Here is a 24287-nt window from a genome sequence, read left to right as displayed (position 1 = left end):
TATTTTTTATTGTTTCCCAGTCATCTCACAAGCAGCTGTCTCTGCTCAAGTAAGCTCAGTTTGCTTGTCAGCATTCTTGCCACATTATTTCATCTTGTTCTTGAACTCAAATCTCGATCCGGTATCAACCCCTGCGGCATCTTGTTTATACATTGTGATAAGAAAGGAACATTATTTTTTTGAAAATAGCACAACTCACAAAAGTCTTTTGCAATTTTGAATGGCTAAAAAAATTTAGAAAAATAGCACAACCTGGGTAGCTATATTATTCCAAGTAGCTCAACCAAGCTGCACTGCATGAAATAATGCAAACCTTAAAATTTAAATGATCAAGTCAGGCAACCCATAAAAAATTAAGAGAGCTGCGCTGCAAAGAATAGAACAACCTCTTCACAGAAAAATTTTGAGATTGCGTCTACATGGGTGTAGTGTAATATCCACGTGTTTTTAATGTGTATATTGATAAAAAGCATCAAGAATATTCTCTCACTCTATTGATCTAAAAACTGTACACAAGTAGATAATTCTAACTAGATAGGTAATTTATTCTTATACATAAATATAGCTTAATTAGAGGTAAAGTCAAATCCTAAATTTCTCCCCCAACAATTTCTCCTTCAAATATTCTGCAATAATTCTGCTACAATTTCTCCCTCAGCAATAACTCACACCAACATATACATGTGAAAATCACAAGCTTCACTTTTTTTTTTGTTATATGGGTTGCGAGGCATGTTTAAATTATAATAGCGGTTATGGTTTAAAGTGTTTTTTTTGTTTATAAATGTATTAAAATAATATTTTTTTTATTTTTTAAAAATTATTTTTAATATCAATGTATTAAAATAATATAAAAATATAAAAAATAATTTTTAAAAAATACTATTTAAAATTTTAAAAAATATAATGATGAAACAGTATCGAAATAATTTAACCCTTTCAAGTTTTCAAGAGCCGCGCGATTCAAAGGGGCACAATCTTTGAACATTTGAATTTGAAGGGCTGCACTATTTCAAGCTGTGCAATTACATGAATTATTTTTCTAATTTTAAAGGTTTGAATTTTATCCCTTGAATAATGGATCGATGACCTAAGAATTAAGTTTAGATTGAAAATCTAATCTATCAACTTCTTGTATTGTTGATGGATTTTTCATATTCAAAATATGGGACCAAGGCAGCTATAGTTTTTATAATTTTCTGCAAAATGTCAATGGGAGAAACAGAAGGACTGGCCCTGATCTGCGCCCGCATGTGGAACTACAGAGCGGTCAACCCACTCTTTAAAATAAGCGACAACTTGCAAATCAAGGCTCATTGGCCCACCTGTTGGAAAGTTTGCTCGATTTCTGTAGCTCGACAGCAATCCTACTTGAATTTTATATTCATCCACTAGAATCTCCAACTCAACTATGAATCTATCCAACTGTAAGTTCTTTCATCCAAAGTAATCTCAAATCTGTGCGGTTCTTCTTTTCCAGTACACTTCGACTTTTTTCTTCATAAGATTTCATCTTTTCATCTAGCACTTTTTTCAAAGAGGAGAAACCATGATGGCTCTGGCATTGATTGGAGAATCACTTCTCTCTGCTGTCATTGAGGTTTTGGTCGACAGGATAGCCTCCTCAGAGGTTAAGGACTTCTTCAAAAGGCAAAAGCTTGACGATGGACAGCTGAGGAAATTGGAGTCTACCATGAGATCAGTTGGCAAACTTCTCAATGATGCAGAGGAGAAGCACATTACTCATCCAGCTGTGAAAGGGTGGCTCGACGACCTCAAGGATGCTCTCTACCAAGCTGATGACTTCTTGGACGAGATTGCTTATAAAGCTTTGCAATTGAAGTTTGAAGCTGAACGTCAAAGTGAGACCTTCTCAGATCAGGTGCGGAGCTTCCTCATTTCCCTTATTCCATGTAAGAAGGGGATGGGAGAGATGCCACCGAAGTTCGAAAATATCCTTCCGATGCTTCAAGACTTGTTGCAACAACAGGGTGTCCTTGGTTTAGTAGATAGCGTTGGAAGAAGACCACTTCTGCCATCACAGAGAATACCAACAACTTCTCTGGTAGAGGAATCTGATTTTGTTGGCAGGAAGGAAGACTGGGAAAATATAATGGCATTGCTGCTGCCAGACGACGCTGAAGGAAGACAACTAGATGTGGTTCCAATTGTGGGTATGGGCGGGATGGGTAAAACCACCCTTGCTCAGCTTGTCTGCAGAAAAATCGAACTCTTAGAAGACAGAAATGGGACGAAGTTGTTTGATCTCAAAGCATGGGTCTATGTGTCAGAAGAATTTAATATTCTCAAGGTTACAAGAGATATTCTCAAGCAGGTCGGCCTGCCGAAGTGCGATAAGATGACTGAGAATCAGATTCATAGCGAGCTAGAGAAAAAATTGAGGGGGAACAGGGTTTTGGTTGTTTTAGATGATGTTTGGAGTGAGGATCAAGCGGCCTGGGATTTTTTGCTGAAACCTTTCATGTCTGTGAGAAAAGGAAGTAAGATCTTAGTCACGACACGCAGCGGAACTGTAGCATCAGTCAAGTCTACTGTTCCATCTCATCGTTTGCAGAGCTTGTCCGATGATGACTGTTGGCTGGTGTTGGCAAAAGTTGCATTTGATGGAGGAAATTTCAGAGCATATCCAGGGTTGGAAGAAGTTGGTAGAGAAATAGCAAATAAGTGTAGCGGCCTACCTCTGGCTGCAAAAACACTTGGAGGTCTCCTGAGATCCAAAAGAGAAGGCGAGGAATGGAGGAAAATATTGGAAAGCAATTTGTGGAATTCACCAAACGACAAAGTCCTTTCAGCTCTACAGTTGAGTTATCATTGCCTGCCATCGTATCTAAAACAATGTTTTTCATATTGTGCGATTTTTCCCGAAGGCTATGAATTCAACAAGAAAGACCTGATCCTTTTATGGATGGCAGAAGGCTTTCTAGTTCAACCCGGAGGAAATCAGGAGATGGAAGAAATAGGGGCTGAGTTCTTCGATGATCTTGTATCGAGATCATTTTTACAACAATCAAGTCGCGATCCATCATTATTCATCATGCATGACCTCATGAATCATTTAGCTGCTTTCACATCTGGAGAATTTTGCTTCCGGTTGGAGGGTAATGGCTCAAGCAACACTTCTCAAAGGACTCGCCATTTATCATGCATAGTAAAAGAACATGACATCTCTCAAAAGTTCGAGGCCTTTTGCAACCCTCGTTTGTTGCGCTCCTTAATATTATCGAAAGATAAATCAATATCTGCTGAGGTAATATGTAAACTTTTGCCGATGCTTGAGCGCCTAAGAGTGTTGTCTATGCCCCCCTATATCCTTGAGCCTTTACCATTTCTTGATTCAATTGCCAAGTTGAAGCATTTGCGATATCTGAAACTTTCTCAGACAGACCTTACAAAGTTACCAGAATCTATATGTGGTTTGTATAATTTGCAAACTTTAATCTTGATATGGTGTTTTAGGCTTTATAAGTTGCCTGCTGGCATGGGAAGGTTGATCAACTTGCGGCATCTTGATATCACAGGAACAAGACTACTTGAGATGCCGCCACAAATGGGCAAACTAGCAAAGCTCCGAACATTAACTTCTTTTTCTTTGGGAAATCAAAGTGGATCTAGCATTAAAGAGTTGGGGCAGCTTCAGCATTTGTGTGGAGAACTTTGCATTCGCAATCTTCAAAATGTGGTGGATGCTCAAGAAGCTTCTGAAGCCGATTTGAAGGGTAAGGCGGACCTTGAGAGTTTGGAGTTATTGTGGGAGGATGAAACTAATAATTCACTGCATGAACGTGTTTTAGATCAATTACAGCCTCATGTCAATTTGAAGATTCTCCGCTTAGAAGGGTATGGGGGTACAAGATTTCCGGTTTGGATTGGAGGCTCTAATCCTCCCTCAAATTTACGAGAGCTTGATTTGCACAGGTGCTTGAATTTGGAATCCTTCCCTGAGCGCATGCATTCCTCGCTGCCTTCCCTAGTCAAATTGTCTCTAAGCAATTGTCCAGAACTTCATTCCTTTCCAATAAGAGGCTTAAAATTAAAAGCATTTAGTGTTACGAATTGCAAACTCGTCAGGAATCGCAAGCAATGGGATTTGCAATCACTCCATTCTCTTTTAAGTTTTACAATAGCTATGTGCGATGAGGTGGAATCCTTCCCAGAGGAGATGCTGCTCCCCTCCAGTCTTACGACTCTTGAAATTAGGCATCTTTCAAATCTAAAATCTCTGGACCACAAAGGGCTTCAACACCTCACTTCTCTTAGAGAGTTGCAGATCTGGCACTGCCCCAATCTCCAGTCTTTGCCAGAAGAGGGACTTCCCTCCTCTCTTTCTTCTCTATTTATCTTCAAGTGTAATTTGCTGAAAGAAAGGTGCAAAAGACCTAATGGGGAGGATTGGCTCAAGGTTTCTCACATCCCATACTTGTATATATCTTGATTAGTCCTTGATTCATCCATTATTATAAGGTACCACGAATCCTTATTTCTTTACTTTGTAAGTTACAAATCACAATTTGACAGAAAGATTTGTATATTGTACTCCAACTTTAATAAATAAACTCCAAGCAGGCTTCGTCAGCTGTGGCCGAAGATAGATTGATAGTTTGCTAGCTTCTCTCGGAGGATATCCATCTCTTCATTCTTAAGTACTTCTGAGCCTGACTTGTTTGCCAGTTAGTGTTTCCTTTGAGTTGAACAATGGCCTGGTTTAGAGCTGGTTTCTTGCAAGTTTGTAACTCTATGCGTGGGGATATTCATCTTGTAAATTGTGTTCTATCTCTAATTTAGTTGGGCTTGCACCTTTTTGTAATCGTTTCCTCAGCTTGTTGCATGCATGGAGCTTAATAATATTCCCTTATGAAAAAAAAAAAAAACAAAAAACAAAAAACAAAAACGTTTTGATCATTTCCTTCTCCAAGTTGCTTTTACGGTCTTGCTCTGATCCTCCAGTTGCAAGAGGATTGTCAATGTCAACTCTCAATGCAGGGAACCCGACATTTGCCACATCGCTCTTAACATGCTTGCTGGCCTTCTTAACATCCTTGCAGATCGTTGGTGCCATGCCTTTGAAGGTGTCGACCGGTACATAAATTCATCAATAAATAGGAAGAACATTTTTTTCAGGACACCTAGCGAGTTGACCTTGAACCTTTTTAAACTTAGTTAGCCGGATGGCACAAACGCTTCATTCCCTCAAACCGAACTAATCTCAGCTTCGGTTCATCATTTTAATAGTTGAGCCGATCGGTCAGGTTCATTTCTATTTCAAGTGCGTGAAACTCAATTATTAATACCAAAAGAATTGCTGCTCCACACTATCTTGTTACTAAAAGAATGTGCGGGCAAGTGTTCTTTCAGTATCTTTAAAATAATTTTATTTTAATTTCATTTAATTGAAATTAAGTTTATAAATTTTCTAATTTCCTAATTATATTTTTGGTCATAAAAGAACACTTACTAATCATTTTATTAGAAAATAACATAAATTATAAATTATATCATAGAACCTTGTCTAATAACTTAAATTTTTAGGTTAATATAGTTTTTTTTAACAATTTTAATAATCAAATGATTACGAGTTTAAATTTTATTATTTTTATTTTAACTAATAAAATTAAATACAAGAGAATACAAACATGTGCAAACCTAAATAATTTTTACTTGATAGGATATTTTTTTAAAATACTTTGTATTTGGGAATAGTGGATTTTTGAAAGGAAAAAAAAATGAATGGAAATAAAATAAAGGATTGCATGGGTTCTAGGGATGCTAATTTAATTTGAACTTAATGAATAAAAATTTAATCTGAGTGGATGTATATTTTTCAGATCTTACCTGATGGGTAATGGATAAGATATGTTTATTGTCAAACCTAATCCAAAACCCACCCAAACCTAGCTCTATATATATATATATATATATATATATATATATATATATATATATATATATATATATAATCAAGTAATAAATTCTCATGTGAATATCCAAAATTTTATAAATAGTTTAGAAATATTTAAATATTTATCCAATAAATAATGAATATGTAAAAATTCTATCTGTGATCTCTAATTCTAATATTTGAGAATTACGAGGAATATGTTGTGATTGATCTCTCCAGATGAAGGGAGCGAAGACATTGCTGCGTGTATAAATAAAAAGTGATTAGAATTACATTTTTACCCTTATTTCTATGCCGGTTCTCATTCACAACAAAATCATATTTTTCACTCCAATATATATATTAGGAAAATTAAAGATATTTGAAAAATAAATGCAATTAAGATTGTTGTTTCCTTTTTAATATTTAAATTACCAGCCAAAATCAATAATAAAAATAAAAACTAAAAGTAAATATGAAAAGAATAAGGGTTTATAAGAAGTGTTATCTTTAAATAGAAAACACCCCCTTATATTAATTTTTTTATATAATATGCTTATTTTTCAAGATACAGAATTTTTTAATTTTTTAATGTAGAAAAAAAATCTCCAAACCATTAAATCACCATTTTCTAACTTAAATTAATAAAGTATGAAAAAAGGAAATGCAATAAAATTTGAGGAATATATATAAAAAAAGATCTTAAATTATGTGTTGAGATTTATAATTGACAAAAATACAAAAGTATTTTTAAAATTTTTTATGATGAAAAAGATTATATATTATTATCCTAAATATATTTAAAATAACTAAATATAATACATTAATTACTAAATATATTTAAAATAACTAAATATAATAAATTAATTTAATCATAAACGTTAGCTCGTCAATTATATCAATGTTAACCTTTTAAATTTTATGTACCATTAAAATAGATAAGTCAATAAAATTTATTAATTAAAAAAGTCTATTATTAATTATTATTTAAATAAATATTCTAACAATATATATATATATATATATATATATTAATTATCAAGAAAAAAAAGCTTATTATATGAAACGACTCTTTTCTTCTCCCTCTCCTTCTATCATCAAGTTACTCCCATTCAAATCACAATTTTCTTATTTAAAGAATTTCGCAAAACTTTCTAGACCAAAAGAAAAAAAGTGAAAGGGTAAAATTGTAATTTTACAAAACCCCTCCATTTTCCTTCCTTCCAAATTTACCCCTTCCAAACTCAGTGAGGAAAATCATTTTCTTTTCTAATATTTTCCTTCCTCGCACTTTTTATACTTCTCATTTTCATTCCTCCCTGTTTTTTTTTCCCAAATACAATACAAAGGTAAACTTTTACAGAAGGATCAAATCACAGATGTTACATAATATACAAGGACCAAATTAAACCACAGAACAGTAGAGGGACCCAACCAAAACATTTCAAAAAGTACACGGATGATTGACCTTTTCTTCTCTATATCTTTTGGCTGGCATACAGCTACAGAAACTGACATCGACCGTTATTGTCAACTTTTTCTGCTTTCATGTCCGAAAATGTCTAATCTCTGAGCTTCCCACCAACTGACTTGACTTGATGAAATCAGAATTCCTTTCATCCTTGGAATTTTCCTTCATTGTCACCTAAATACTGCTGCATGCTGTCGGCTCAAGTAAGCTCTGTTTCCTTGACTTCCTTTGTTGGCTCAATCTTTTCTACCTGTTCTTGAATTTTTTTCATCGCAATTTTGCTTTCTTTTCTGCAGCTATGTATATATTAAAGAACCCATAATAAGGATTTTCGTGTTCTGGGTTTGGGGTATTTCTATTTATTTTTTTGGTTCTGTAGGATATTTGATTTTTTGGAAGTATGAATTATGTGAATTGATGTTACATGGCCTTAATCTTTTTATTTTGATGAGTTATTTAACGAAATATCATGAAGTTGAATAATTTTAATGAAAATAAAGATTGAGTTGATTGATGTCTTGATTCGAATGCCTGCTGCATAATCTTGTGTACTTGTTCTTTCTGGTTCATTTGGCTTTGCTAAATATTTATTATTTGTAAAGATTTGTGAACAGGGGAAATGGCTCTCGCATTGATTGGAGAATCAATTCTTGCTGCAGTCCTTGAAGTTTTGATGGAGAGGATAGTTTCTCCTGCGGTTAGGGACTTCTTCAAGAGCCAAAAAATCGATGATGAAGAATTGAAGAAGTTGAAGGCAAGGATGAGGTCTGTTAGTAAACTGCTCAATGATGCAGAGGAGAAGCAGATTACTGATGCAGCTGTGAAAGAGTGGCTTGATGAGCTTAAGGATGCTGTCTATCAAGCTGATGACTTCTTGGATGAGATTGCTTATAAAGCTTTGCGGTTGAAGTTGGAAGGTGAATCTCGAAGTCAGACCTGCACGGATCAGCTTCGAAGCTTTCTCGCTTCTCTTAATCCATGTAGAAAGGGGGTGAGAGAGGTGCAAATAGAGTTGGCAAAGATCCTTCGAAGTTTAGAAGAGTTAGTGGGACAAAAGGATGTTCTTGGTCTGATAGAGCGCATTGGAGAGAAACCATCGTCGCGGATAACACCAACTTCTTCTCTGGTAGATGAATCTGGAGTTTATGGAAGGGATGCTGAAAAAGAAGCCATAATGAAGTTGCTGCTAGCAGATGATACAAAAGGCAGGCACCTAGATGTGATTTCGATAGTGGGTATGGGAGGGGTTGGTAAAACCACCCTTGCTCAGCTTCTCTATAAAGAAATTGTTGTTTCCAACGACAGAAGCCAGAAGAGCTCGTTTGATCTCAAAGCCTGGGTTTATGTTTCGGAAGAATTCGATGTTCTCAAAGTAACAAAAGATATTCTGAAGGGGGTTGGTTCGATGAATTGTGACAACATGACTGAAGATCAACTCCATTGCGAGCTGGAGAAGAAATTGTCAGGGAACAAACTATTGCTTGTTCTAGACGATGTTTGGGGCGATAACCAATCACAGTGGGAATTTTTACTGAAACCTTTCATGTCCGTGAGACAGGGAAGTAAAATTATCGTTACAACGCGCAATGAAAACGTAGCATCAATTATTTCTTCTGTTTCAACTCATCATATAAAGAAGTTATCTGACGATGATTGTTGGTTGGTGTTGTCAAAACATGCATTTGATGGTGGAAATTTCACTGCCCATCCAGAGTTGGAATTAATTGGCAGACAGATAGCGAGGAAGTGCAACGGCCTACCTTTGGCTGCAAAAACACTTGGGAGTCTCCTGTGCTCCAAAAGAGCTATGAAGGAGTGGATGAAGATATTAAAGAGCAATTTTTGGGAATTGCCAAATGACAACATTCTGTCACCTCTACGGTTGAGTTATCATTATCTCCCATCTCATTTAAAACGATGCTTTTCATACTGCGCTATAATTCCGAAGGGTTATAAATTCACAAGGGAGGAGATAGTCCTTTTATGGATGGCAGAGGGCTTTTTGGTGGAACCCAGAAGAAATAATGAGATGGAAGAAATAGGCTATGAGTACTTCAATGAGCTTGTGGCAAGGTCATTGTTTCAGCAATCAAGTCCCAGTTCATCATTGTTCGCAATGCATGACCTCATTAATGATTTAGCTAGATTTGCATCCGGAGATTTTTGCTTCAGGCTAGAAGGTGATGATTCAAGCAAGACTACTGAAAGGACTCGCCATTTATCATACAGAGCAACAAAAGATGACTCTTATCAGACATTCAAGGCAATCAAGAACCCCCAATTGCTGCGCACCTTGCTATGTCCGAGTGGTTGGCCTAGACACATGATACAACAAGTTGAGGTAATATGTAATTTATTGCCTGCACTCAAGTGCCTCAGAGTGCTATCTTTGCACCCCTTTCATGATATATCTGTGTTGCCTAATTCAATTTGCAACTTGAAGCATTTACGGTATCTTGATCTCTCTCATACAAAGATTACAAGGCTCCCTGAATCAATGTGCAGTCTGTATAATTTGGAAATTTTGAACTTGCACTTTTGTGTTAAGCTTGTTGAGTTGCCAGTTAACATGAGAAGCTTAATCAACTTGCGTCATCTTGATCTTCAACACACAAAATTGCCAGAGATGCCACTGCAAATGGGTAAACTAACAAAGCTTCGAAAATTAACTGATTTCTTTATCGGAAAACAAAGTGGCTCTAACATTAAAGAGTTGGGAAAGCTTCAACATCTATCTGGTGATCTTTCTATTTGGAATCTTCAAAACGTCACAGATGCTCGAGATTCTTTTGAAGCGAATTTGAAGGGTAAAGAGCATCTTGAGAAGTTGGAGTTAGTATGGGATTGTGATATGGATAATCCACTCGTCCATGAAAGGGTACTTGAGCAAATACAACCTCCTGTGAATGTCAAAATTCTCTCCATTAATGGGTATGGAGGTACAAGATTTCCAGATTGGGTTGGGAACTCCGCTCTTCCTCTCCTCCAAGAGCTTTACATCAGAAGCTGCCCCAACCTGAAGAAGGCCCTCTTTACTCACTTTCTTTCTTTAACCAAACTTGATATCAGGGCATGTGAGCAGTTTGAGATCGAGTTTTTCCCATTAGAGTTGTTACCTAAATTAGAGTCTCTTACTATTGGTAGTTGTCCTAATTTAGTATCTTTCAGCAAAGGAATACCCCTTGCCCCAAATTTGAAAGAGTTTCAGTTATGGAGTTGTTCAAATTTGAAGTCATTGCCTGAGAATATGCATTCACTTCTACCTTCCCTTGAGAAATTGTCCATATTTCATTGTCCGAAACTCGAGTCATTTCCAGTAGGGGGTTTGCCCTCCAAACTTAAAGGACTTGCTATTTGGGGTTGCGACAAACTCATTGCAGGCCGCGCACAGTGGGATTTGCAATCACTCCATGTTCTTTCAAGATTTTCAATTGCAGACAATGATGTTTTGGAGTGCTTCCCTGAGGAGACGCTGCTGCCCTCAAGCCTTACCCGTCTTGAAATCAGGACACATAAAAATCTGAAATCTCTTGACTACAAGGGACTTCAACACCTCACCTCTCTTAGAGAGTTGATAATTATGAACTGCATGGAGGTTTCCATGCCAGAAGAGGGGCTGCCCCCCTCCATTTCTTCTCTAACTATCTGGCAATGTCCTTTGCTGGAAAAGAAGTGTGAAGGGGAGCTGAGGAAGTTCCCAAAATACATCAGAGATCCAGAATATATGACATCAGGAAGAAAATCAATTTAACCCAACTTGATGAGGTATTGCTATTTTTAAGTTATTTTCCTTTTAGCAAGTGATTAATCACTATTTCAGAGTACATTTTGTTATTAATTTACTGCAATTTACAAGCAGGATTTTGATCCTTTTGTTCTTCAATCCAAATTACAAGTGTCAATATCGGCTATTAATCTAGGATAACTAAAATGTTGGCCCCAAGAAAATTCAACTGAATGTTATTGCTTGTACTCAATGCATGAAAAGAACATATTATTCACATAACATCCTGTATTATCATGTTTGCATTTTATTTTCTTAAGATCAATCCTTAATTGCTTTTGTTGTCATTGAAAGAATCAATGTACTTTTACCACAAATGATTTTATCACTTTGTTCATTGCCTATTTGTTGGGTTTCTAGGCGGTCTGAGGAACTACTTCACAACTATAAGTGGGAAATAAAACAACTTATCAGCACAGAAAAGGTTCAAGTGGTCCCTGTACTCTGCTTTGCATAGCCATCCATTTTTCTTGATGATGTTATTATCATCCGTTGTTCTGTATCCTTGCATTGATTTAAGCATCAAACGTTGAAACTCAAAGTATTTGCAGAACTCTCTGATTTGGTTCAAGAGTTTCTCTGATCTCTACTTAGTTTATTCTGATATATTGCATCTACAGATGAATAGGGTTATTTTCTATTCTGTTGGGTACTATCTTCCCAAGTGCCTTCCAGAAGGACTTGCATATATACTTTTAATTTTGGAATGCTTGGCATGTCTCGGAAGGGGTTCTGGTCCAAAAGAGCAACGAGGAGAAGGAAGCTTGCGTATGCTTTCATACTTTCAAATGTGAAACTATATTCCTTTTGAACTTCAGATCGAGTTTATTTGAGGAAAGCAGGGACCCTCGTGCGCATCGTTGGAATTTTCCTAATTGTCTAATAGTACAGACTGTCTCTGCTCAAGTAAGCTTCGTTTGCCTTGATCTAAATTGCTGGGTCATTATTTTGTACTTGTTCTTGACTTTGTATTTCAATCTTGGATTCCTATATGCAGCTATATATAAAAAAAAAATTTGAATGTGCTGCTCAAAGAATGTGTCATCATGGACAAAGCAAATAAAATAATGTGTCATCATGGACAAAGGAATGAACAATCAAATGTGAAACTATTCTTCCATTTAGGAAAAAATTACAGAAAAGACAGGCTATATCAAGAAATTTGCTTCCATATTGTGTGCATTATTTCACGAGACTGATGACATCTAGCAGGCTAGTTTCAATGGCTGTGCTACAGAATATGTGTAACTAAAATGTGTATTTTCTTCTAACTGGTAATAGCTGTGTAGAGAAGTTCATTCCAAGTATCTGGAACTCCTGCAACACACCAATGAGTACAATCCATGCCCTTAAAGCCATTGTAAGAGCTCGGATGTCCATCTTTTCTCAGCTGTGAAAGAGTTGTTATATTAAGTAAATGAACAGGTTTCTTTATAGTACTTAACACATCTTCTACTACTTGCAATGCCAATGGCGAACCACCAGGATAAGTTGATCCGCTAACTGGCTCTGTCTCCTTTCCACAATTTGTCACTCCTGGTTCGTCCCATTCCTCTCCACTGGTTCAGGGACAAAAACGTTCAAGTCGTGAGAAAATAGCTTTAATCTATTGATTTCAAATGAAAACAAAAAATGAATCAATTCTTAAAACACTTCTCAGAAAATGAAGAGCCATACTGGTAATGAAATGGAGATATTCCCTGAAAAATAACTGTTTTACTCGTATCGACATCCGAATCGACCCATTTTGCCCAAGTTGTTAAACCTTTCCGAAAAGCCTCCATACGGTCCATGTCCTTAAGTATACTCTGTCCTTCTTGAACATAATCCCATCTGAAATTTGAAGCAGAAAAATCAAACACAATACATCAGCTTGATTCCTTTTCAATTGAATTCACAAATCTTCCACATTTGCCAAGTTTTTCGAGCTCATACGGTTGCTTCGGTCCTCTCCGGTACCACCAAAGCCAAGTATTGAACACTAAAACATCCATATCCTTCCATTTGTTTCCATCCTTAATCGATTCAAGTTTTAATACTCGGCCGATTTGTTCTTGTTCAATGTCTACTAAGTAGTGAGTTTCAAACACCGATATTGATACACCATGATCCTGAGAAGTTCCAGTCCATCAATTACATAAAAATAGACTCAATTTTGCTTGGAATAACAAGGGCTGTAACCTTTCCAGGACCAGTTCACTCACCTGGAATGTCACTGTGTTAGTCGAGTTACTCGTCTGCGTTGTGATCCTGGCATCAGGAACGGCTGCATGAAGCAAGCATAACAGTGACTCGTAATGGTTGACACTAACAGAGTCCCCTATAAACATTATCTTCTTGCCCTTCAACTTCTCCAAGAAATCTATACCGTCGAACCTGACGGGATTACATATTCCAAAACAGTAACAGTATCAGGAACAGAGTAACTCGGCATGGAACTCGTCAGAATATCTGATATTTAATGCAGGTCAGATAATATCCGATCTTAATGACAGATCACCTTGTAACACTTTCCAAAATCATAAACATTTTGTACTAAATTACAACTACTTTTCTTAAATGGCTTTGCAATCGAGTGGTGTCCTGAATAAAGACAAATCTTCTGTCCGATTAAAGAAAGATCATGTTCTTGTCTGAGCTACAAGATCTAAAAATAATTTAACCGAAATGGCTTCATATGTCCTTGTATAATGACTTAAATATATATTAAGTTTCTAATAATATATCATTTGGATGAGATTTTTAAATTAACTCACCGCAATCAGTACTTATGTGATGTGCACATGATAATCTTATAGGTAAAATATATTAGAAACTTAAAGCATATTAAAGGATAATATTAGCTCAATTAGGGATATAACAACAAATTAAAGATATATATTATTATATAAAGACATATTAAATATATGATTGGTAATGCAAAACATGTTGTTTTTTAAAAAATATTTTTAATAAAAAAATATATAAAAAAAATATTTTTTTACTTTTAATATAAGCACATATCAAAACTACTTAAAAATATCTAAAAATATCAATTTAATATTTTTTTCAATTGAAAAATAATTTTAAAAACAGTTGAATTATATTATCAAATATACTATAAATTAAGTGACAAGGGTATTTTTAGAAAAAAAATAATAATAATCATGTACAAATCATGCCGCTAGTTCAAATCAATTTTTATATATATATGTTCAAGAAAATATGCAACTAAGATATTTGTTTCTTCATCAAATTGACTGTGCATAGTGTACAGGCTCACTTTTGCCTATAAGCAATGCTACGAAAAATTGGTCACCGTCTAACACAAATTTAATTAAATGCATTTTTAGCAGATCTACATGCAGGGGAAACGTTAGAAGAAGAAATTTATCACTGCCAGCAGATTTATACATGATGTGACCTAGAAGAAGGAGGAGGAGGAGGAGGAGGAGGAGGAGGAGGGACCAATACAATATGCTTTTTTAGCATTGCTGCTTGAATTGTTCCAAATTTATTTTTATATTTTATTTTTTAGTTTGTTGATGAGATGCGTCAAATATCAATATCATTTTCTTAGCTTTTCTTGAGGTACACCACCACCACTAAATAATTTAGTTATGGGAAAATTGACATGTGGCAACAACCTATCACCGTCGCAATAAAATAATTAAATGTTGATCTTTGGTTTTTAATTTTAAACAAACACCATATATACCCCGCTAAACAACTAGGATGGTCTCAATTTTGTATATAAACTATATTTTTTTTATCCATTTTACTTTTAAGTTATTTTGATTTTTCAATTAGAGCTTTTATTTAGAATAACCTAACAAAAACCATTGAATTCTTTATAAAATAATGTCTTTAATTAATTGATAGTTTCTAAGATCTAAAAGTAAAATTGATACAAAAAAAAAAAAATGTTCAGTGGCAAAAATGAGACTAACTATGGATTACTTTTTATGTTTGCCCTTAATTTTTTATATTTTATGGTCTTGAGGCAAAACCATACTAATTTCAAGTAATTTAATAGTGGGTCTAAGACTTGCTAGCCTAATCAAACCACATGGAGACCCCTATTTTTCCATTTGTATGTATGTAAACTACAGCTCAAAAGAAGGCAGAAAAAGCCTTGAAACATCATTGCATGGAGAAACTAGAAGCTCTTTTTTTTGAAATTCTATGAGGATTCATTACAAAAATGAAAATATAAAAGCTCTTCTTGTTAATTAACACTTGGTCTAAGATCAGAAAAGAGAGATGGGCAGATGAATGCATGTACCTGGGCAAGTCACAGGCACTAGGCTGCCATCTATATTGAAGGTAGAGGTGATCAGGGCGACCATATTTTTGACAGTCAAATTCCTTGCGGATAAAAGGGCAGGCTGATGAATTGTAGAGAGGATACGAAGTGTCTTGAACCCAACTTCCTTCATACCTGTTGCAATCACTCCTTTGCCATTTTGTCGACTCCCAGACGTTCTTCTTCGTTGTAGAGGTTTGCAGAGTCTTTGATGAGGACGAAAAACGAAGACAAGAAAATGTGATAAAGATGGCAGAAAGGACACAAGAGGATCTTCTAGTCCCAGAATCCATCATTGTGAAGAGTCAGAGGAGAAGGGGAGAGAAGAGGAGAAAGAGAGAGAGAGGTTGCTAAGGTTGCTGGCGATATTGTCCTGTCTGTGTTCTTCATAAATATGGCAGGTTACTGAAGCGTGTGCTATATCTTTAATCAATTTAGTTTCCTTCTATACGTATATTAGAGGATTTAGATTATGAAATTAATCAATTAGATTCCTTTTCTATGGTCAATTGTATATGATTTTGACATTAATGGAATTGCTTACGTTTTTGCAGCTTTTATGTTCCTGGATTTTTGTTGCCATGAGAGTTAGATTAGATTCGATTATTAATATTACCATGAAAATTTTATAAATTAATATTTTGGGACCATCAAAATTTATTAATCAATTAAGATATTATTTAATCAGATTATTAATTTATTAAGTATTTTATTAAACAAAATTGGTAATTTATTTTGATTCAAATGGTACTAATTAATATCATGTTCTTTTTTTGGAGATTAGAAATATATCATGGTTTGGAGTTTGTTTATATATTAAGTAAAATGAATTTAAAAACACAATCCTAATCAAAATATTCACAAAGTTAACAAGAAAAGAAGTAAAATTCTTAATCACGGGAGCAATCTCTTAAAATTGTACTCAAGTTGTCTTTCATGAACCACCACCCAATCCAAGACCCTCTCGATTGGATTATAGTTGGGAAATATTACATGGGGATTTTCCTCTCTTGTCAATATCGAAAATTAGACTCGTGATCTCGGGCTAGAAGAGCTAGCAGATGAAAGCAGCCACTCTCTTTGACATTTTTGCATGAAATAGTTGTGCTTACCGAAAGACATTTGGCCTGGTCTCCGGAAAAAGATAAGAAGAAAATGTGAGTGATTAATTAGAGTGCCCAATGCAGCAAGGATCTCTACAAGACTAGGGTTTCCGTTACAGAAAAATAAAAAATAAAAAGGGATTAATTTTTAGTAACTTAAAATCTCATCACCCCTTTTGTTCTTGCAAGAACACACCGAGTTTAAAGTTCAATGTTGGTTGATGGATGCTGATTTTCAGTTCCCGTAATGGGTTAATCATATTGGGGGGGAAAAACTATAACTAAAAATGCGTTTGATAATCTAATTGAAATCGTTTTTTTTTTTGGTAGATTTTTTTAATATTCATTTTATCAAAACTTGTTTAGAATATTTTTTAAAAAATAATCAATTTAAAAATATTTTCTAAACTCCCCAAACCAAAGTTATTAAACCCAATTTGTCCTAATGAATAAACCCGAGATTCGATTGACCCGTCTCTTGATATGAGCCAAGTTTAAAAGAAAGTCAATCTCGAGTTGACTCGAATAACAAGATAGATTAACTTACAACCCAATCAAAACTCGGTTTGATTTTTAAAAATATTTTTTTAAAATAATAACATTTCAATAATTTTTTAAATTAAACTAAAACTCGTTAAACATATTATTCAGATCTTGAAATGAAATGTACAGCTGATCATGTAATGTAAGGGTCAAAGTTTACTAACTTCATCTCAATCTATGACTAAAACAAATTATGATGTTAAGTTTGCTTTTTAGGACTTGGAAGCTTTAAGAACTCGTAGCAAACTTGCATATGGCTAGATTGGGCAAACAGCGTGCACGAGCCATGATCAGATATATGCCTGGCTTTCACATGCAACACATGGAAAACAACTCAGTTGAAGGACCATCCTTCTATTTCTTAATTAATTTCTCTTTGCATATAAATTTCAAAAATAATAAATTATGGGTTTTTGTACGTAGGGCAGGCATGGAAATTGCAGGTCGCATATATCCCCCGGTGGAGGTAAGAGCACATGAGAGCATATCTTGGTCTCTCGAGGAATAATTTGAGGGCTGGTTTCAACCTTGCTTTTATGGCATTAATTTTGACTTCAATTTGCTCATGATGATGGTAACACCAAGATATGTCGAAAGAACCTTTTTTTTCCCCCCTTTTATAACTGTTTCAATGTATTTAGGTCAGATCCCTTGTGGTATACATGTTTATTTGGTGGAAAATATTTCTCTTGATAAAAATTTATATGAATTTTTTTTCCTAGAAAACGATTTGTTTTTCATTGTTTTGGATATATTATGGAGAATATTTTTCTATAAAATAAATTATTTTTCATTCATGATTTTTGAATGATAGTAATAAAATAAAATAAAAATAATGTTTATGATAAAGGTAATGATTACCAGTAGTGGTAATGATAATTATGATGATAATATTAATGTATATTTGAGAATGTGGTAAATGTTACTTTTTAAAGTTTTTTTCATTTGAAAATATATTAAAATAATGTTTTTTATTTTATTTTTTAAAATTTATTTTTAACATTAACACATCAAAACGATCCAAAAACATAAAAAATATTAATTAAAAGTTAGAAAAAAATCTTAATTTTATAAAAAAAAAACACGGTTTTACCGCAATCCCAAACACCCACTTAATCATGATTATTGTTGTAGTATTAATAGTATTTGTGTGATGATGATGGTAATAAAATGATGATTGTTGTTGTAGTAATGAAGATAAAAACAGCAATGGCATTATAATTATTTTAATAACAAGATAATAGTGGTAACAATGACAATAATAGATATGAGATGGTGGTTGTAGATGTGGTGATATTGATGTTAGAGGATGTCATGGGATAATGATAAAATGATAATTATATTAATAGTAAAATAATAAATTAATTATATCATATGGTTACAATAATAATATTAATAAAATAATTGTTAAGGTAGATGGTCGTTATGTTGTGGTAATCATTGTATGGTGATGGTAAAGTGATGGCAATGAAAATGGATGTGATGATGTTAATGAATATTATAAATTAATAACGGCAAGGAAAATGTTTTTTGTTATTTTGTGATGTTAAAATAATTTTTTTTACATATTATTCAAGAATTAACTATAATTTTTTTTTGTTAACTTATTCATTAATGTTTGTTTCATATTATAAATTTCGGAAAATATTTTTCTTCCATAAAAAAAAGCCATAATTGTCTCTTAGTCCAGAAAAAAAAAAAAAAAAAAAAAACTGGGTGCTCTAAAAAAAATTAAAATCGACTTTAGCCTTTTTCTTCTGCCTCAGAGCACAAGATATTGGAGGCCATATTTTGTTTTCAGACTGGACCAACTCTTAAGCCCACCTGTTGTCTTTCTTTAGCCATAATCACTGTCCTCTCTTCTTCAACTTGTTTAATACACGAGTTTATATATATATATATATATATATATATATATATATATATATATAGAAAATCCAATTAAATCTGCATCTGCATGTACCCAAATAGTTGAAAATTTATCATTTTTTTATTTGCAGTGATTTTTTTCTCTCATCTTTTAGCTCTCTGGTACCTATATTTCACCACATATCGGATAATATTTTTAATAAAAAAATATACAAACTTTTTAAATGTATTTTTTTTAAAATTCTAATTATAAATAAAAATTTATATGCATGTATTTAATTAAAAATACCAAGAACTGTTTGTGCCAATAAATACAAAAAATAAAGTGTTAATGTGTCTATTCAACTCACCTCGTAGCAGGTCAGATAATTTTTTTTCTAATGCAAAAGAATTAATGTGTAGGTATTATTGACATATTTTTTGACATGGAGTGAAAAATATAACCGTGAATAAAATTATCAATACTTACATATAGGGGTGAGCAAACAAACCGAAAAACCGAGAAAACCGGAAAAAAAATAACTGAAAAAACCGAACCGTGAAAAAAACAGATGAAACCGATTAAAATTTTTAAAAAACCTGCCGGTTCGGTTCTATTTCGATTTTATAAGCCTAAAATCGAAAAAATCGAACCAAACCCAAACCGAAAAAAATCATGCCAAATCAACAAAAAACTAAGCCAAACCAAAAAAACCGAGTCAAACCAGAAAAAACCGAGCCAAACCTGTTTGAACTGGTTTTTGTCCTAAAAAACTGAACCGAACCGAAACCGGTCGGTTTGAACCGGTTTCGATTTTAAAAAAAAAATTCGGTTTGGTTAGTTTTAAAAAAAAAACTGCACCAAACCGAAAATAATCACCCATTTGCATATAGTAAAATATAATAAAGATTATATGGGTTAATAAAAACATATAAGATCTGAAATTAATTTTTAATTTTTAATATAGTAAAAGAATAAAAATTTTAATATAGTAAAAAAATAAAATAATATTGTAATTGTTATAATGAAACAATATTATCTTTAACTTGGAAGAATATAGCCTTTCCTCTTGTTTCCATTAGACTTGATTAGCCCTCTAATTCTCTTGAAGAGGAAATCACTGGGCTTCAGAATCTAGCTTTACCTCTTGTTTCCATTAGATTTAATTAGCACTTACATGAAAATCTAAATTATGCACACAGACTATGCTATATACATGTAATCAATTTCATGTTTCCTCATTTCTGATTGATAAGAGTTGCATAGAGAAGTTCATTCCAGGTATCTGGGAGGCCAGCAACACACCAATGAGTACAGTCCATTGGCCTAACGCCATTATAAGAGCTAGGATGTGCGTCTTTCCTTAGCTGTGAGAGAGCTGTTATATTGAGAAAATGAACTGGTTTCTTGATAGTACTTAGCACATCTTCCACGATTTGCATTGCTAATGGTGAACCACCAGGGTTAGTTGATCCACTCATTGGTTCTCTCTGGTTTGCACAATTTGTCACTCCCGGCTCATTCCAATCCCTGCCACTATTTCGAGACATACCAAGATGATCGGCTCGAAGTCAGACTTTGTAAAGGTTTGGTTAACCGGGTCAATCATTTTATTTTATCAAAATCATAACATTTTATTTTTTAAAAATTCTTTAATGTTTATATGTTTGAATTTGGTTGGATTAACTGAATTACAGTTAACTTATTGAATCAATTAGATTTGATCGAATCAATAACTTTGTTTATTTAAATTAAACTTAAGTTTAAATCGTAGGTAGTTCAGTAAGTTCAACGGACTAATTAAATTAGTTTTTTTTTATTAACTCTTTTGAATTTTAGAAATGAAGGTAACTTACTTGTAATGAGAAGGGGAAATGCTTTGAAAAAAAACAGTAGTTTTATTTGTATCAACATCAGAATCAACCCATTTTGCCCATGTTGTTAAGCCTTTGTGAAAAGCAACCCTACGATTCATGTCCTTAACTATGGTCTTCTTTTCTTGAATATAATCCCATCTGAAATTCACAAAAACATAATATTGTTAGAATCAAGTCATTTTTAGCAATATCACAAAATAATTATTTCTGTATTATTTCAATTTTGTGTTTTTTTTTAATATTTGTTTCCAAACCTGAAAAAGACAACAATAAATTGTCAAAAATATTCAAAGCTGAATAAAATAATCTTAAAAAATTATGATAATAGTTATTATCTTTGCTTTTTTCTAATAGAAAGTCCAGAACAAATTCGTTATCTAATTTTATTTTAAAAAATTTGAAGTTAATAAATTTGGGAGCTCATACGGCTGCTGAGGTCCTGTCCGGTGCCACCATCCCCAAGAGTAGAAAACAAGAACATCAATATTCTTCCATGTTTTGCCATCCTTGATGGAGTCAAGTTTCAAGATCCTGCCAATTTTTTCTTTTTCAATGTCTACTAAGTATGGAGACTGGAAGTGACTCACTGACACTCCATAATCCTGTAAAATTATGAGAGTTAATTAACACAAGTTTTAAGTCAAATTACTAATTAAACATCAAGTAATTAAGAATGTATACTAGCTAGCTAGTTCTAGATTAGCAAGGAAAAATATTTCTAACTCACTAGGTGGAGCAAATTTATAAGATTCATTGCTATATATACTCACCTGGAATATCACTGTGGTAACAGAGTTTTTTGAATTTCTTGTGATATTAGAATGAGGCACAGCTGCATGGAGCAAGCATACCATTGATTGAAAATTGTTTAGACTCAGAGAGTCCCCTACATACATAACCTTCTTCCCCTTTAACTTCTTCAAGAAATTTTGACCATCAAACCTGGAGAATAAGGTCACACACATGTATACATTCATATTAAAATAAGAAAAATTAATTATAATTATTAAACTGGACACAATCTTGTAGGTTACTATGAAAAACTAGTGATCTAAAACTTTGTTAGGGCTAGGTTTTAATTTAAATTAAAAAAGACATTAACTCCATTGGTTTTTAAATAATATAATTGACTTGGTCGAAACCTTATTAGATCAATATCAAGAATTAAAAAAAAAACAATATTATTTTAATAAAAATAATTAATATCTATCTAATTACTTGAGTTATTTGTCGAATCCGTCTAGAGACCATGCAATTAGTACAATCTAGCACAAAAATCACAATGCTAAGCATCTGAGAGAAATGAACACATTACTTTACTTGAAAATAATCAAATTACTTTTAGCATAAAATAAAGTCATCGTTCTAAGACAAATTAACAAGCAAGTTCTTCAGGCGTGCATGCGCATATATATTGTTGCACGTATAATATTGTACCTTGGCAAGTTGCAGTCATTGGGCTGCCATCTATATTGAAGATAGAGGTGATCAGGGCGACCATACATTAAACAATCAAATTCTTTTCGAATAAAATGGCAGGCAGATGAATCGTAGAGAGGATAGGACATGTCATGAACCCAGCTCCCTCGGTACATGTTGCAGCTATTCTCTCGCCACATCTTCCTCGATGAGTTTGCCAAACAAAGAAGTGAAAGTATCGTCAACATGTGAAAAGGGAAACAAGATGCTGTAGTCCTAGAATTCATCCTGGTATAGACAGAAATGGTTAAGGTTGCAAGTGAGGGAGATATGTTCCGACCTTACACCTATATATATACACATGCAACTGTAGGGTTTCTCGGCAAAACATTTTCTTGATCCCTTTCTTTTTTGTTAAGCTATGATCAGAGATACTCCGGTTGCTTTACAACCTGAAAAATGATATCAAGATTTCTTCATAGTTAGAAAGTACACATCAGCCTTATTGGATGGCTAGATTGCTGGTTAAAAAATGTTGGGGGAAGCCGAGATTCAGATCAGATTCAACATACAGATGTATATTAATTATATATTTTGATGGCTACTTCAGCCGGAACACACGGGAGATATTTAAATCTGTTGAGGATTCATCTTAATTTTCTAGTGATATGTCTGTTTATAAAGCATATTCGTTAAACCAGGCATTGCTTTATGAAGAACTCCGGATTTAAAACTCGGTTCGGATTAAAATTCTAGTTAAACTATATAAGATATTAATTCAGTTAAACTATATCGACTCGACAAATATTTAAATGACTCAATTAATTCTACCAAATCATCCAATTTAATCTTCATCGAGTCAGTATATTACAAAAAATAAGAGAATAAAATAGTATCGTTTCATAAAAATATAGTTGATAAAGATTGAGATAACAATTAAGTCATTTTCGAAATCAATCTGGAAATCAAATCCCACAACTACACTATTAAAATAAAGTGAAAGATTAAGATATAAAATGAAATGTTTAAAATAATTTTGAAGTTTCTTTGGCGTGCAAGTCTCTATCTTCATATAGTACTGTTTGTTTGGATAAAAAGGAAAGAACAATGGATGAATATATTAGAAAAATGGGAAGATGCATGGATGGAAAAAAAGCAATCATTGTTTGATAATTGGATGCACGTAAAGTACTCCTTGAAAAGAAGGCTGGACGTTAATTGTCATTTGTTCAATTGATCTTTTATTATTTTACACTTCTCCAAATTATATATATATATATATATATATATATATATATATATATATATATATATATATATATATATATATATATATCTTTCTCTTATCCCTTTTTATGGAAGGATCCTCATTGTAGGTTAGGAAAAAATATGGGTGAATATACTAGAAGTAATTATTTTATTTGTAGAAAAATAATAATATATTTTTTAAAATAGATTAATAAAATAACTGGATCATCAAACAAAAGCTATTCAGAACAATGATTTATTTTTTATACAATTAAATCAAATTATGATTGAGATTAAAATTGTTCGTGATTGAATATGGCAATCAAACTATGATAAATGAACTTGTTTTTTTCATAGTTATTAAACTTGACATGGTTTAAAGAGTTGATTTATAATCTCACCCAGATGAATTGTTTTGGATATTAACACATACAAATTTAACCTAAATGATTTAATAAGTTGATATATGATCTAGTTGACTCGATTAAATTTGGATGAGATCTAATCAGATCAATTTAAAAAAATATTTTTTTTTTAATTTTTATCTAAAGTATCATAATTTCAATTTATTTTTAAGTTTTTTGTTTATTTATGATCATTTTAAAATAAATCTAGTCGAAGACTCAACAACCCATAACCCAGCTAGATATGACAATTATGGTAATATAAAATATTATTTCTTAGTTGCTGAAATTAGAGAAAATAGTGCCTTAGTCATTTTTGTGGTACAAGATAAGGGAAAAAAAACGATAAACAATAAACAAATAAATAGAACTTTTTTTTAAAAAAAAACCCATCAACCAAGGGGACAC

General features: G+C 33.2%; 4 protein-coding genes across 9 annotated transcripts; 2 read left to right on the top strand and 2 right to left on the bottom strand.

Annotated features, from left to right (window-relative positions):
• Positions 1-1337: 1337 nt before the first annotated feature.
• LOC133701208 (putative disease resistance RPP13-like protein 1) lies at positions 1338-4640 on the top strand. 2 transcript variants are annotated; one of them, XM_062125045.1, is made up of 2 exons: positions 1338-3268; positions 3478-3616. In XM_062125045.1, exons 1-2 carry the CDS (start codon positions 1550-1552, stop codon positions 3484-3486), a joined length of 1728 nt encoding a protein of 575 aa, XP_061981029.1. In that variant the 5' UTR covers positions 1338-1549; the 3' UTR covers positions 3487-3616. The 2 variants fall into 2 exon arrangements, with proteins under 2 accessions (XP_061981029.1, XP_061981028.1); XM_062125044.1 differs by having other exon boundaries at positions 1338-4640.
• A 2784-nt stretch (positions 4641-7424) lies between these two features.
• LOC133702405 (putative disease resistance RPP13-like protein 1) lies at positions 7425-12188 on the top strand. 5 transcript variants are annotated; one of them, XR_009843714.1, is made up of 4 exons: positions 7425-7570; positions 7970-11132; positions 11512-11575; positions 11772-12188. XR_009843714.1 is itself a non-coding variant. In XM_062126750.1 (3 exons), exon 2 carries the CDS (start codon positions 7987-7989, stop codon positions 11116-11118), a length of 3132 nt encoding a protein of 1043 aa, XP_061982734.1. In that variant the 5' UTR covers positions 7425-7570; positions 7970-7986; the 3' UTR covers positions 11119-11132; positions 11879-12188. The 5 variants fall into 5 exon arrangements, 4 of the variants coding, with proteins under 4 accessions (XP_061982734.1, XP_061982732.1, XP_061982731.1 ...); XM_062126750.1 differs by lacking the exon at positions 11512-11575 and having other exon boundaries at positions 11879-12188; XM_062126748.1 differs by lacking the exon at positions 11512-11575.
• Positions 12189-12253: 65 nt separating this feature from the next.
• Positions 12254-15888, bottom strand: LOC133702406 (protein trichome birefringence-like 38). The gene is made up of 5 exons (XM_062126751.1): positions 15416-15888; positions 13356-13527; positions 13087-13262; positions 12829-12984; positions 12254-12710 (listed from the first exon to the last, which is right to left on the bottom strand). Exons 1-5 carry the CDS (start codon positions 15730-15732, stop codon positions 12419-12421), a joined length of 1113 nt encoding a protein of 370 aa, XP_061982735.1. The 5' UTR covers positions 15733-15888; the 3' UTR covers positions 12254-12418.
• A 4281-nt stretch (positions 15889-20169) lies between these two features.
• Positions 20170-22517, bottom strand: LOC133702014 (protein trichome birefringence-like 38). The gene is made up of 5 exons (XM_062126195.1): positions 22246-22517; positions 21579-21750; positions 21235-21410; positions 20788-20946; positions 20170-20467 (listed from the first exon to the last, which is right to left on the bottom strand). The coding sequence occupies exons 1-5, from the start codon at positions 22512-22514 to the stop codon at positions 20170-20172; spliced, it is 1074 nt and encodes a 357-aa protein (XP_061982179.1). The 5' UTR covers positions 22515-22517.
• Positions 22518-24287: the final 1770 nt, after the last annotated feature.

This window comes from Populus nigra, chromosome 8 (assembly GCF_951802175.1).
Source record: "Populus nigra chromosome 8, ddPopNigr1.1, whole genome shotgun sequence".
Classification (NCBI taxonomy): Eukaryota; Viridiplantae; Streptophyta; class Magnoliopsida; order Malpighiales; family Salicaceae; genus Populus; species Populus nigra.
The sequence above is the reverse complement of the archived record's forward strand: the minus strand, read 5'-3'. Positions and strand labels throughout refer to the sequence as shown.